We start from the raw sequence: 15623 nt of genomic DNA on the forward strand, positions 1-15623 counted from the left end.
AGAAGACACCCCTTTATCTTGGAGCAATCAGACATCGTACATGAGCATTTGCTTACGGGACCAGGATCATCGGTGGGACTGTCCAGTAGACCAGCTCTCTTTGGAGGAACTTAAAAAGAAGGTATTTGGTTTCTTCTTCTTGTGCCATAACCATCATTGGACGTTGGCGATCATGTTGACGATCCTATTTTTATCAACAGCCGTATGGAAAAGGGCTACTGAGTTTTGTCCAAACCAGTCCATTAGATTTTGAAGCCATGATGTTCTTCTTCTGCCTGGACCTCATTTGCCTTCAATCTTTCCTTGGAGGATTAAGTGAAATATGCCATAATTTTCTGGGTGTCGCATCACAAAATGTCCAAAATATTCCAACTTTTTATGGTTTGGATGATTTCCCTTGGCTTTCCCAGGCGGCTTATCACCTCCTCATTTCTGATTTGACCTCCCTCCTTTCTAAACATGTCTCCCAGAAAGCTCATTAACATCACTCTGTCTTACTTTGGAGTAGCCATTTCTGAGACCTCACTGTGAATGTGGGTCTATGACAGTTCACCACATCCAACTCACTATGGCTAACTTGCTGTGAGACAATTCATCACAGGACAAGAATTACACTACTATCTAAGAAATAGTGGAATGAAATCATTAAAGGAAGGATGCAAAACGAGGGAGAGAATGAAGTATGAATGACAAAAAGATAAAATGATTTTTTAAATTTCATTTTGAATAATTAAATTGAACGGTTAAATTGTCCTGTGGCAAGTTGTCCCATGGAAAGTTGGCCATGGAGAGTTGACCGTGGAGAGTTGGCCATGATGACTTGGCCGTGGAGAATTGGCTGTGGTGAGTTGGTTGTGGAGAGTTGGCCAGGGCGAGTTGTCCGTGGTAAGTTGTCCCATTCCAGTGGGTGCTGCTTTATGCATGCCTGCATAGGTTTGCGGGGAAATTGCAAAGAATCTGGATGTGGGAGATATCTGAAGTGGCAAATCTTGAATGACTGTCAGGAACCAACCATCAATTCTACAAGAATTAAGAGGGATCACAAGGAGTATCAGATTCTAGATTAGAAGAGACCAAACACGGAGTATACTCATCTTTGCTTTGGATAGGAATAAGTGTGCCATCTTTTTAGAATCCGCTCTGCACCAAAGGAGTACCCTACCTAATTGATAACTAGTTTGTTAGAATAGAGTAGAGTAGAGTAGAGTAGAGTAGAGTAGAGTAGAATAGAATAGAATAGAATAGAATAGAATAGAATAGAATAGAATAGAATAGAATAGAAATTCTTTATTGGCCAATGTGATTGGGCACATAAGGAATTTGTGTTTGATGCAAATGTTCACAGTGTATATAAAAGAAAAGATACATTTGTCAAGAGTCAAGAATCATCAGGTACAACACTTAATAATAGTCATAGGGTACAATAAGCAATCAAGACATACTAGGAAACAGTCCATAAAAATCATTAGGATACAAGCATCAAAATTACAGTCATACAGTCACAAGTGGGAGGAGATGGGTGAAAGGAAAGATGGGAGGATTAATAATAATTGTAATAGAAATGCAGACTTAGTTAACCCACTATTTGAGGGTAGGTACCTCAGATAGCCCTTTACAACGTGAATTTCCTGGGTTGCGGGAAACCCAAGAGTCAGGCCATGGACCATCTATCTGTTCAAACGTAAACATAGGAACTTTTTGGAAGGATGTGAGAGTTCTTCAAGAGTCTTCAAGAGTTCCTCTTCATGTTTTCAGTTTGTCGAACTCCTCGGAGTGGTGAAGGAAATGCACTGGGTCATCCAAGAACTGAAAAAGAAGCCGTTTGACTTCTCCGCGTCAGATCCTTTGGGAAACGAGAAGCAGAAATCCTTAGACACAAGCGAGGTGAGACTTGGGTTTCTTGATCCTCCTAAAACTTAACACCGAAATCGTTTTAAGATTTTATAGACAGCTTAGACAACTGACAAAGAGATCGAGATTGCGGGATCTGAGACCTCTTCAGAAGTCAATGGGGACAAGTAAGAGAAATGGGGAGCAGTTTTCTAAAATTCAACTTCAGAACATTCCCACTGTAGGTCGTCTTTTAGAAAAAGGAATTGCGGATAATCAAGAAGCGGAAAAAAATCTTCCTTTTTTTTTGAGGGGTTTAATGGAGATTGACTGTAAAGTTAAGCATAAGTGTTCCAAGGTTAAGCCTTGATCATGAGGAATCATGGCTACTCTCAAAGTTGTCCTTTTGATAGCTTTTAGGGGGTGCCAGTAAAAGACCATGATAGGGGTTAATCCAATGCACACAACTTCTTTGGATTTGCAAGGTGTTTGCTGAAGGCTTCAGAAGAAAGTCCAGCAGCTACCAGTCAAGAATAACAGAATAACACCTGGAAGGGACCTTAGAGGTCTTCTAGACCAACCCCCTGCTCCAGCAGAAGATCCTATATCATTCCAGACAAATGGTTATCCAATCTTTTCATAAAAACCTCCAGCGATGGAGAACCCACAATTTCTGGAGGCAAGTTGCTCCACTGATTAATTGTTCTCACTGTTAGGAATTTTCTCCTTAATTCCAGGCTGCTTCTCTCCTTGATTAACAGTCTAACAGAGTTGGAAGGGACCTTGTAGGTCATCTAGTCCAACCCGCCCGCCTCCACCCAAGCAGGAGACCTACCTCATTTCTGACAGATGGCAGTCCAGTCTCTTCTTGAAAGCCTCCAGGGATGAAGCTCACGTATTCACAAGTGTTTAAAAAATGCACCAATTCTCAATAATTCGTGGTGCCCAGTTAAATCCATTGGAAGTGTATTGCTTGTTATTTTTTATTTTTAAAAAAGAACAAAACTTGGATCGTGTGTTTTATTTTTTCTGGAGCAAAAGCCAAGCACCAGAATAACATTTTTTAAATCTTTAGTGCTTAAATCGAACTTCTGACTCAAAGAGCTGGAAAATGGGATACTTGCAGAACCTGTTCTTTTTTTTTGGGTGGGTGGGGGGGACTGTTTCCAGCAGATTCGGGGCATAAAACAGCTGGATCGTGGGCGAAGTCGCCTGGTGAAGTCATGCTGGCACCGGGTGCAACCTTTTCCATCTCTTGGCATGTGGGCATTAAGGAGGCTGCCGGTTGATGGGGAAAACAGAAGGAGGTATCGCCTTCTGGGAGGGGTGCCCTCACCCATGATTTGTCTCTTTTCCTGGGGAGATGTTTTAAAATTGCAGAAAGTTTCCTGGGATCCAGGCAGCGCTGCAGGAAATCCTGTCTGTGGGGTCTGCTAGCTATATTTAGAGGAGGGGGACAACCTATTTTCCAAAGCCTCTCTGAAGGCCAGACGAGGAACCATTCATGGAAACTACTCAAGGACAGAAGCAAGAAATTTCCTGACAGTGGAGAACAATTAACTAGTGGAATGGCTTTCCACCAGAAATTGTGGGTGCTCCAACACTGGAGGTTTTTAAGAAGATACTGGACAGCCACTTGTCTGAAATGTTATAGGGTCTCCTGCTGAGCAGGGGGTTGGACCAGATGACCTCCAATGCCCCTTCCAACTCTGTTATTCTGTATTCTTCTAGCTATCAAGTGAAAAAACAGCATTTCGCAGCCCTTGAAGTCCTGTGGTTTCAAAAGTTGGACGCTTTTCAAGCAGGGCTGTCTCTTCTGTCATCCATAAGTCATTCTCTCGGTTGGGATAGAAATGTTGGCTCATCACTCGAGCTCTGAGATAGGCGAAGAAATCTTGGATTTCCACTTGGCGTGGTTCCTAAAAGGACTTGTATTCTCATCCCAAGAAGCGTCTTGGCTCCACCTGGTGAGCTGTAGCTGCTGGAGGCAATATAGGAGCCAACGTTGTGGTCCTTTGGCCTAGGTTTAGTCCATGGAGAGGCTCGAAGACTGATGATCCTCAAGAGAGATGAACGCATAGGAAGGTGTATACTTCAGGACCTTGGACAGGGTGTTCTGAAGTTGATGCAATCCATCCTGCTCAGATCTTTTTGGCTATCCAACCTGGCAACCTTTAAGGCCTGTCGGCCTGCATTCCCATCTGGCTGGGGAATTCTGGGAGTTGAAGTCCAGAAGCCTTAATGTCACCATGGTTGGATGCCCCTGGGTGAAAGTTCCCCAAAAGTGTTAACAGTTGGTCCATCCATCCAAACCAACTCCTTCTTGAAGCTACCAGGCACTGAGGGACACAGAGGCTTTGAGATTTTGCAGGACCTCACTCTATAGATCATACTTATTAATTCTGCAGAAAAGAAAAATCAGTGTATTGTCTGGCATCTTCCTTGGACTTGAGTCTTACCATCTGGATTAAACTCGAATGCTGAATTGGGATAGGGCCTTGATAATGGGGTTTGTCCTTATGTTGGGTTGGCCCTCATCCAAAAATGTCTTTATATCCTTCGTTAGGAATGTGTTTTTCTATCAACGGTGGCCAAACTAAGCTGTTTTCTCAGCTCTTTTGAAACCTGCTGATCCCACACTCTCCTCTCCCCTGCCCCAGCCTTCTAAGAAAGAGTGTAAGGTAGCAATCCTTTTAACCCCTTGCTTGAAGTCCTTCTAAACTTCCATCTCCTTGGGGACCTCCAACACCTGGAGCAGTTTTGCTCTCCTAAGAATGAAAAGATTTGCTTTTTCTCTCGTCCTCCGAACACCTGCTTACAAACCGGCAGCTCTTTGTGCTGAGTCTATCCTTTGGGGGTCTTCCATTTGGCTGCAAAATGTGGTGCCTCAGCACTTCATCAGGGAAAAGCACTTTTGCAAGGTTTTTGGCCACGGGGGAGGCGGGGTGTATGTGTGTCATTGAACAAGACCGATCGATCCTTGTCAACCCTTCTCTTCACCTTGAGCCAGGGGTGGAGGGATTCAGGGGGAGGATATTTGACGGTTTGACTGCCATCAAGCAGAAGCTGAGACTCGGCCTAATGAGGAAATGTGTATTTTTTCCAACGTTCGGCCAAAGTGAAGTCCAAAGCACATGAAGGCAGGACAAGAAGCAACGGATGGAAACTAGTCAAGGAAAGAACCGACCTAGAACTAAGATAAAAATTTCCTGACGGTGAGAACAATTAACCAGTGGAACAACTTGCCACCAGAAATTGTGGCTGCTCCATCACTGGAAGATTTTAAGAAGAGATTGGACAACCCTTTGTCTGGAATGGGATAGGCTCTCCTGCTTGGGCAGGGGGTTGGACTAGAAGACCTCCAAGATCCCTTCCAAATCTGTTACACCTGCTCATTGTGGAAAGGAGCCACCGAGCATGCAGGCCCTGTCCCTTTCTTCTAAAATGCCGCTTTGAACCTCATCAAAACGAGGACACCTTGGAGGTCCCTTCGCTCATTTTGCTTGCCTGAAAAGGTGGAAGACCGAGTCATCCAGAAGGAAGATCAAATCATTTCCTCCTCATGTCCTTTTTAGCAGCCTTGCCAACGCGAGTGTGAAATCAGCCAAGCATCTTTGATGCGAGCCATCCATTAAGAGCATGGGCTGGATGTAGGAAATGTCATTGATCTAAATGGGCGGAATCCTTGACATAGTCAAGAAATTTTGAGGCAGAGCTGACATTTTCTCCCTCTTATCAGCAACCGAAGCGGAAGCCTCCGAGAATTGAGATTACATTCACAGTCTGCCACGGGAGCTGCCTTGGCCCTGATCCCTTTGTCAAACGTTTTCTCTCCCCCACCCCTTTTGAAATTAATACAAGTAATCCTCAAGTTACGAATGTAATGGAGCCCGCCCATTACATTCGTAACCTGAGGATTTGTTGGAGTGAATCCTGTAACTTGAATGTGATCACTCCCTGTTTTCGCCTATGCATTTGCTAATCGAATGCGCAGGACGTTAATTGCACGAGGTATCTCAATGGGGGAGGCCATGAGTGGGGGCTAGTGATGGAACACGCCACCCAAGGACTCCCCTGACCCACTGAGATATCTCTTGCTCCCCACAATTGCTTCCCCCCATCCTGCCGCATTGGACTCACTTACCTTGCAAAGATCTGTCTTCTCTCCACTGCAGGATAATTTTGCTTCCTGCATCCGATCGGCTTTTAAACATTTTTCATGCACTGAGAGTGAAAGGTTTCGGGAGGGGGGGAAGATCTTGCGTGACTTCAGGCACCCATCCGATTTTGCAGAGAATGGGTGCCTGAAGAGGTACAAGATCAATACACACACACACACACGAACAATTCATTGTCTGTGCGTGAGGGATTACGGAAGTTCAACATGACCCGGTGGAAGTAAATATTTAAATTAAATGCCTGCCAGAATGCAGAAAATTATCTTTCCTGGAGAAACCTCCTATCTTTCTTAGTTTATAAAGAATTTTAAATTTTTGGGGGGGGAAAAGGCTGAGCTGTGAATCTCCTGCTGTTCTGGTGGTGGATTCTGCAGACAGGTTTAAACCTCTGGAAAGAGAACCCAATCGTATCCTTCCCTGGGGGAAAAGAATGGGTTGATTAATGAATCCTGTAGGAATCCAAAAAGGCCTAAGGGGTCCAAGACGAGTGACATCTCCTCTTTTCTTTGCCTCACAGCAGAACCTCTTTCAAAATCAAACTTTGGGAGAACTGCTCACTTAATTTTATAGGAATTTCATTAAGCGAGCGGGGAAAATGGCTCTCTGGAGAATTGGTTTCACTTAAGCCGTGCCTTGTAAAGTTTCCATTAAACCCTAAATGCTATAACATACCAAGGAATTCCGGCAGATCTATATATTACAGATTACAGAGTTGGAAGGGACCTTGTAGGTCATCTATTCCAACCCCTCTGCCCAAGCAGGAGACCCTACATCATTTCTGACAGATGGCAGTCCAGTCTCTTCTTGAATGCTTCCAGTGATGAAGCTCCCACAACTTCCGAAGGCAACTTCTGTTCCATGGGTTGATTGTTCTCACTGTCAATAAAGTCCTCCTTATTTCAAGGTTGAATCTCTCTTGGATCAGTTTTCATCCATTATTCCTTGTCTGGCCTTCAGGTGCTTTGGAAAACAGCTTGACCCCCTTCCTCCTCCCTGGGGCAGCCCCTCAAATATTGGAAGACTGCTATCCTGTCTCCCCTGGTCCTTCTCTTCACTAGATTAGCCAGGCCCAGTTCATGCAACCATTCATTGTATGTTTTATTCTCCAGTCCCCTAATCATCCTGGTTGCTCTTCTCTGCACTCTTTCCAGAGTCTCAATATCTTTTTGACAGTGTGGTGACCAAAATTGGATGCAGGATTCTAGATTAGGCCTTTGGAGTCAGCGCTGAAAACAAAGAGGTTTGGCACCTTAAAGATTGGCCAATGTATAGGTTGACTCAGCCTTCCGTCCTTCCGAGGTGGATAAAATGAGGACCCAGATTGTTGGGGGCAAGAGGCTGACTCTGTAAACTGCTTAGAGGGGGCTGTGAAGCACTGTGAAGCGGGATACAAGTCTAAGTGCAATTCCTATATTTTGAGATGGCGCCATTTCTAAATAACCTCGTATCTGTTACTCTGTTTGCAGGCGTGTCTCTATTTTCCTTTCCCCCCACCCCAAAAGGCATTACTTGTTTGTGCATGCTTCATATCACCCAGTTTCCTTTGACCAATGCAGCCTTTTTAAAAACCTCATTCCACATTTTTGTGTAGCTTCTTGAGCGGACGGAGGAGAGTCAGACGCTGCTGGGGGCTTCCGACGAAGAGGCGAGCGTGCCCAGCTGCGACTGTCCAGAGACCCTGAGCGAGGTGGGACTTCATTGGCCTGGCGGCCTGTTTTTTTTAGGGGTTCTTGCTGATTTTGGGGTGGTGGTGGTGTACGAAGCTCCGAAATTCTAGACTCGGATGGTCCTTCACAAACAGGTGGAACTTGGTTGGGTTTGAAGCTTAGCTCTCTTTGGTGGCGTGAAGATAAGTGCCCTGCAAGGATTCATGGGTTTACAATCCCATCCATGCCACACTGAATTTACAGGCTGACAAAAGGAAATAACTCCAGTTCTTTTGTCATCACTCTACTAGTGTTCCTCCCCTTCTCTTCCCTTCCCTTCCCTCCCCTCCTCCTTCTCCCTTTTCTCTTTTTCTCCCTTCTCCTCCCGTCTCTCTTCTCCCTTCTTCTCCCTTCTTCTCTCTTCTTCTCCCCCTCTTCCTTTTCTCTTCTCCCTTCTTCTCCCCTCTCCCTTTTCTCTTCTTCTTCCTTCTTCTCCCCTCTTCCTTTTCTCTTTTTCTCTCTTATCCTTTCTCTTTTCTTGCTTCTTCTTTCTTCTCCCATCTCCCCTGGTTCTCCCTTCTTCTCCCTTCTTCTCGCTTATGCCTTCTCTTCTGTTCCTCTCCTCCCTCTCCTCCCTTCCCCTATTCCATCCCATCTTTGACCCAAAGCGGGCATCCATCATGGGCATTTCTGCTTTGGTTGTTGAACTGAGTTACAAACCCCTATCTTGGCTCAACCAAGACAGTACTATCTTCAGGTCTGCAAGGCTGCATTCCATTGTAAGTGTCCCAAATTGGGCATCCAGGAAAATGAATCTTATGGAGGACATTATTACAGGGTGTTAAATTTATATTTACTGACAAAGAAATAAAGGGACACGAGATCTATTTCAAGCTATTTAAACTCTCGTCAGCTAGCCATACCCCTTCTGGGATTCGAACCCAGGCTGCTTAAATATTACGTAGTTGTATTGACCTCTAAGCCATGGGCTCTCCTCATTTTGTCGGCTATACCACGGGAGAGATTGTTTTTTTTATCAGGGCACCATGGTCTACCCAAATATGGGATGGACCAACTGCTTCAGGGATGCGGTGGCTCAGTGGCTAAGACGCTGAGCTTGTCGATCAGAAAGGTCGGCAGTTTGGCGGCTCGAATCCCTAGCGCCACATCATGGAGTGAGCTCCCGTTCCTTGTCCCAGCTTCTGCTAACCTAGCAGTTCAAAAGCATGTAAAAAAAAATGCAAGTAGAAAAATAGGGACCCCTTTGGTGGGAAGGTAACAGCGTTCCATGCGCCTTTGGCGTTTAGTCATGCCGGCCACATGACCATGGAGACGTCTTAGGACAGCGCTGGCTCTTCAGCTTTGTAATGGAGATGGTCACCACCCCCCTAGAGCTGGAAACAACTAGCATGTACATGCGAGGGCAACCTTTACCTTTACCTTTATACCGCTTCCCCTTAAAAACCACCTAATTATTACGGAGTCTTTTTCTTTGGCCAGAATCAATGGCTACCCTCAACTTATCTTGTCTCTAGATTGGTGGACAAGCGCCTACATGTTTCCTTTCCACCAGCCAAAGAGCAAGGCCATTTTCATCCCCCCCTTTCCATCAGATCATTCCTTTGGATCCTTTGGATCAACCCTACAAGATTCTGAACCCACCGGAGCTTGAATCTGAGCCGGTTGCTGGCAAATATTTTGAAGGGAGCCCAGCGGTCAACAATTGCGATCCTCGGAAAGAGACTGTGTGCCTTCTGAACGAAACCGGAGAGGTAGAATTTGGATCTCGGTGAGTGAGCCGCTTAAGACACGGCAATTTCTTATTGTGATTAGGAAAAAATGTTAGAGTGTGCAGAAATGAATAGATTAACGTTAGCAATTAAAGAGAAAGAACAAACTGAATAGGAATATAATATGGGAATTATTCTATTGATGGTTAGAGGAGAAAAATGGAAGTTAGAAATAAAAGAAGAGAGATTAGTGAATTATAGAAAGTAAAGATACAGATGTAAACAATATGATGATTGTTATTGATATGACTATTAAGCTTACTATGTTTAATATCACTATACTTTTGTTAGAAGATATGTTAAGAGGGAGAAATGGAAAGTTTTTATTTATATACAATATTACGATTGTAAGACTAGAAAGTCAATATCAAAATAATGTATATGTTGTAAATGCTGATAGTTGTTGCACGGAGATATTTGTAACCAGACGACACACTGTTTAATGGAAGATGGAATGTTTATATTAAAAAATAAATTTAAAAAAAAGACACAGCAATTTCGACAGCCGTCCTCCTGCTGGAGGAACGAAGGAAGCAATTCAGAGGTGTTGTTCAGCAGGTTCTGACCGGTTCTGGAGAACTGGTAGCGGAAATTTGGAGTAGTTCGGAGAACCGGCAAATACCGCCTCTGACTGGCCCCGCCCCCATCTATCCTCTGCCTCCCATTGAATCCCAGCTGATTGGCTGGGCCTTCTTTGGTTGCCCTGCACAGGAGAACGGAGCTGGAAAGCAGGTTAGTGGGGTGGGGAGGGAAGGGGGATTGTGCAGTATATCCTTTCCCCTGTCACACACCCCAAGCCACGCCCACCAAGCCAGGCCCACAGACAACCACACGCACCAAGCCACGGCCACTGCTGATTGGCTGGGTCTTCTTTGGTTGGCCCCGCACAGGAGAACGGAGCTGGAAAGCAGGTTAGCGAGGTGGGGAGGGGATTTTGCAGTAACCTTCCCCTGCCACGCCCACCAAGCCATGCCATGCACACCAAGCCACGCCCACAGAACTGGTAGTAAAAAAAATTTTTTTGAATCCTACCACTGAAGCAATTGCATTTTAAAGACGAAGGGAGATCATTTACCTGGGAGAAATCAGCTCGCTGCCTTCGGAAAGGTTTCAGCCCTTCGTGCAATTAAGTCAATAGGAGATGCATCGTAAAGCCAGCTCCCTCTTCGTTTATGGGGCGAATTTCCTTCCTGGCGATTGGGGTGGGTGCAGGTGGCATGGAGGGAAGATGCTTCCTCCGGGGAGGGGGCCAAACAAGTGAGACCACCCATGTCAAATGATGCCTTGAAAAAGAGGCTCCAGGCCTATACAAGTTTGTCGACTCCAAACGGGGAAGAATTAATTGCAAGCTCTCTTTTCATCTGGAGAGATTGCAGACTGCTAAAGTTTCGCAGGGCAAATCCCAGTTGAGGCCAAAGTTTCTCTCGCTAAGTGATGCCGTCATTAAGTGAGCCTTGCCTCATTTTACGACCTTTCTCACCAGAGTTGTTAAGTGGATCGCTATGTTGTTACTGCAATTGGGTTTTTTTTTTTTAGTTTAATTTTTTTTAAATCTCTCTATGTATATAAAAGTGAAAGACCACTCATGCATCATCACGAAATCTCCAGAACCGTAAAGCCTAAAAGCTTGAAATTTGGCCCGCATGTTCCTCTTGGCTTCTAGGGGCTCGCTAAGAAAGGGTTTTTCAAAATGACCATCAGAGCATTAGTATTTCTTATATTACTATTATTAACACGCTCTGATGCTAAGGAGTTCTACTCCCCCTCCCCACCTGAAACGAAATCTCTTCCAAATGCAAAACACAAGCAGAGGAGAGGAGTTTCAGTTTTAATTTCATAGCACCAAGCAGCTTTAGTACAGAACAGTTGAGCTAAGCCATGCTCAGGCTCCTTGCTGTCTCCTTGCTCACACAGCAAATACTCTTTCAGTTTCCAAACAGCCCTCAACTCTCAGACACAGACAGGACGGTAGCCAGATGAATACCGATGGATGCTGGCAGAAAGAGGCAGATTTCCCCCCCCCCACTTATTTTCCTCCCCAAAAATTAAGCCCGACCACATAGTTTCGTAGTGAAGCTAGTTATATATAAAATGAAAAAAATCAATTTCTAGTTTAACAGTGTGTTGTCTGAGTACAAATAATTTTGAGAAATAATAATCATAATATTCACAGTAATATTTATTGCCTTGGTGTTAATATCATAATAATCATAATATTTGCCTATCCATTTTAAAAGACCTTTATACAATTAGTTCTTCTCTTCTGTTTCCATATTTCTAACTTCTGTTTTTATTGGCTAGCCGTTGATAAAATAAGTCCCATTTTAAAAAGTATTCAGTTTCATCTTTTTCCTTAATTTTAAGCATTAATCTATCCATTTCTGCCCATTCTAATATTTTTTTAATTACAATTTTCTCTGTGGGGAATCTCTTCACTTTTCCATTGTTGTGCATATACAATTCTAGCTGCAGTTAAGACATGTAAAGTTAAGTATGTATTCCCTTCATTATATTTTTTTCGGAATTGGGCTTGTAAGTCTGTACGAAGACTCTTCAGGGGTGGGACAGGGAGGAGCTGGAGGAGAGACCATGATCAACTTGGGTCATTTGTCTTAGAATAGAATAACAGAGTTGGAAGGGACCTTGGAGGTCTTCTGCCTAGGCAGGAAACCCTGCACCACTTCAGACAGATGGTTACCCAATCTCTTCTTTAAAACCTCCAGTGTTGGAGCATTTACAACTTCTGGAGGCAAGTAGTTCCACTGGTGAATTGTTCTAACTGTCAGGAAATTTCTCCTTAGTTCTAAGTTGCTTCTCTCCTTGATTAGTTTCCACCCATTGCTTCTTGCCTTCAGGTGCTTTGGAGAATAGCTTGACTCCCTCTTCTTTGGGGCAACCCCTCAGATATTGGAAGACTGCTCTCCTGTCTCCCCTGGTCCTTCTCTTAATTAGACTAGACATCCCCAGTTCCTGCAACCGTTCTTCAAATGTTTTAGCCTCCAATCCCTTAATCATCTTTGTTGCTCTTCTCTGCACTCTTTCTAGATTGCTCTTCAAAACCTTCTCTTCAACCATCATCTACAAATAAGCTCTGGATCGTTCCAAAAATGCTTTTGGAACAAACATTGATCTAAAGATAGTTTTCTATTTAAGATGAATTAATAATTTAGTTTATTCAGCATGAAGTGGAGCTTGGTTATGTAGCACTAGGATGTATATTCTGTTTAGATTTTTGGTAATCTCGTTCAATGAATCCAAGCTCTGGAAGCTGAGATCACATGCACTGCATTGATGCATTCATACATTTTCACAGCAGAGTTTGGTTCTGCAACCCAACAAGACAGACACAGACTTCAGAGGATAATTAGGACTGCAGAAAGAACAATTGCTACCAACCTGCCTTCCATGGAGGACCTGTATAAACTGCATGAGTCAAAAAGAGGGCTGTGAAAATATCTACAGACCCCTCACATCCTGGACATAAACTGTTTCAACTCCTTCCCTCAAAATGACGCTATAGAGCCCTGCACACCAGAACAACTAGACACAAGGGGAGTTTTTCCCCGAACGCCATCACTCTGCTAAACAAATAATTCCCTCAACACTGTCCAACTACTTACTAAGGCTTCACTAGTATTACTATCAATCTTCTCATCGCTCCTTATCACCCATCCCCTCCCACTTGTGACTGTATGACTGTAACTCTGTTGCTTGTATCCCAAGATTTATTATTGACTGTTTCCTAGTATGATTCGATTGCTTATTATACCCTATGACTATTATTAAGTGTTGTATCTTATGATTCTTGATGCTTGACGAATGTATCTTTTCTTTTATGTATACTGAGAGCATTTGCACCAAGACAAATTCCTTGTGTGTCCAATCACACTTGGCCAATAAAGAATTCATTCTTTCTTTCTTTCTTTCTTTCTTTCTTTCTTTCTTTCTTTCTTTCTTTCTTTCTTTCTTTCTTTCTTTCAGAGATGACAGTTGCTCTTTAAAAATTATGATCTAAATTGAGTTGATTTACTAAAATCAAGCTTTTTTACTAGAGATTTAAATTGTGATTTAAATCAACTTGATTTAAATCTAATCCACCCTGCACATGACCTTGGGACAGTGCAGTTGTCATAAGTATGAGTCAGTGGCCAAGCATCTGATTTTCAATCACATGATCTTGTGGATGCTGTAAAAGTCCTAACTGTGAAGAATGGTTATAAGTCACATTTTTCAGTCCCATTGTAACTTTGAACAATCACTAAACGAATTGTGGTAACTTTACGGAAAGGTTTATTCTGGAAAAAACAACAACAGCAAAAGTTACTTTGATGTTTAGATACCGCCTCCAGAGCGATTTTGATTCCTCTCTGCCCTTTATCCCTTCCCAGAACCTGCCCAACTGTGATAAGTGAGAAAACGATTCCCATTTTCTCAGAGAAAAACAGCAGCTTCCATCAAACGATTTTTTTTCAGCAGCCTGCTATTTATTTTTAAATTCTTGCCAAATTATACGTAATCATTTCTCGATAACTGTTGGATTAAGTTTGTTTCTGAATCTCTGTTATTACTTTTTTTTTTTTTGTTAAAGCAATTCCTGCTGTTTTCGCTAATCTTCCACCCTCTCATCTGACGCTCTTTGAGGTGGTTAACATGAAAAGAGGAATTCATCCAGGCTTTATGATGAGCCTAGAAACTGTTTTGCAGCCGGTGAATTTGTTTTCTTACAAATGTTTGGTGGTTTTGTGGTTGTTGTTTTTTTTTTGATAAATTTTGTTATTTTTCTGTCTCCGTTCTTCCTCCCCTCACTGCTCTCTGCAATAAAAAGCGGACAAGGAGAGAGCAAAACTGCAAATGAGCCATTAGATCCTCCGAAGATTGCCGGGCGAGACAATTTAAGCAACGATTTGGAGAACAAAGAGGAGAAAGATCTTAAGCAGCTGATCATTCAGCTGAGAGCGGAACTCGAGCAGCTTATGCAAGCCAACGTCTCACTGAAGCAACAAGGTGAACCGCAACCCACGCCCGGCCATGAGGACGCCGAAACCGCGGGCGAGTTGAACCTGGAGACTGAATTGTCAAAAGTGGAAGTGAAGGACACAGCTACCCAAACGACGACCCGGTCGGGAGTCGCTGTGAGGCCGAAGCACGAAGGCAAAAGGACGGCGGTCTCCGAGTATGGCGCCGCCACCCAATCTTCTTGGTTTGACCAGGATTGCTGGCAGAGGTACGTCTCGGCCAAGAGCGATCCGCAGAAGGCCCTCCCTCAAGTCGGCAAAGCAAACAAAGTGAGTATCGATCGAAGGAGAATCCTTTGTAGCTCAGGGTTGAATTGAAGGGGGTCCTTGGTGCTCTCTGAGCTTGGTGGTTTTCTTGCAGGCGTCTCATTACCAAACGAGGGAAGACCATCAGTGCTTGAAGAGAGTAGGGTTTGCAGAAAGGAGGAGGAGGAGGAGGTGTCATCCTTGATGGTCTCTGAGCTTGGTGGTTTTCCTGCAGACGTCTCATTACCAAACACGGGAACACCATCAGTGTTGGAAGGGAGTGGAAAACGCTAGTAGAGAGAGCAAACCCCACGCCCTGCTAGCTCTGATGATGTCATCTAGTTTGGTAATGAAACTTCTGCAGGAAAACTTTTCATTACCCAACTAGGTGACATCATGATGGGTAACCTTACCAGTGCTAAAAAGGAGCTGAGTTTGTGGAGGAGGAGGGAGGGAAGGATTGTGGGGTCTTTGATGCTCTCTGAGCTTGGTGGTTTTCTTGCAGACATTTCATTTACCGAACTAGGTAGTATCATCAATGGTAGTAGGGTTTGCAGAGAGGAGGAGGAGGACTGGGGGGGCCTCTCTGAGCTTGGTGGTTTTCTTGCAGACGTTTCACAACCCAACTAAACAACATCATCAATGCTAGTGAGTACACAGCAACCATAGAGTACATGGAAGAGGAAAAAGAGGAGATCTTTGTTGGTCTGGTTGAGTTGGTGTCAGAAATGCCCAATTAAATACAGGGCCCATAACTCTAGTTGGCCTCGTTTGCTCTTCATGAGTCTGGACTTCTTGTGTCTTTCTTCTTCTGTTGAGATGATACCCAACACATTCTGCATTCTGGCCCAACTCAACTAAATACGTTCGGGCAAGATGATAAACAAGACACCTGGACTGAAGCAGGTGGGACGGTAG

At 43.9% G+C, this 15623-nt stretch overlaps 1 protein-coding gene across 1 annotated transcript in view; it reads left to right on the forward strand.

Moving 5' to 3' along the window:
- CDK5RAP2 (CDK5 regulatory subunit associated protein 2) overlaps window positions 1–15623 on the forward strand; it is a 75929-nt gene that overhangs the window by 31021 nt on the left and 29285 nt on the right. Inside the window, exons 17-22 of the mRNA XM_087943843.1 lie at window positions 3–121; window positions 1756–1884; window positions 7600–7695; window positions 9268–9443; window positions 10000–10002; window positions 14270–14729. Of these exons, the coding sequence (XP_087799969.1) occupies window positions 3–121; window positions 1756–1884; window positions 7600–7695; window positions 9268–9443; window positions 10000–10002; window positions 14270–14729 (983 nt within the window). The remainder of the gene's footprint in view (window positions 1–2; window positions 122–1755; window positions 1885–7599; window positions 7696–9267; window positions 9444–9999; window positions 10003–14269; window positions 14730–15623) is intronic.

The sequence above is a fragment of the Notechis scutatus genome, chromosome 15 (assembly GCF_049901735.1).
Source record: "Notechis scutatus isolate UNSWTSFEM ecotype Mainland chromosome 15, rNotScu1.2, whole genome shotgun sequence".
In the NCBI taxonomy this organism is placed as follows: domain Eukaryota; kingdom Metazoa; phylum Chordata; class Lepidosauria; order Squamata; family Elapidae; genus Notechis; species Notechis scutatus.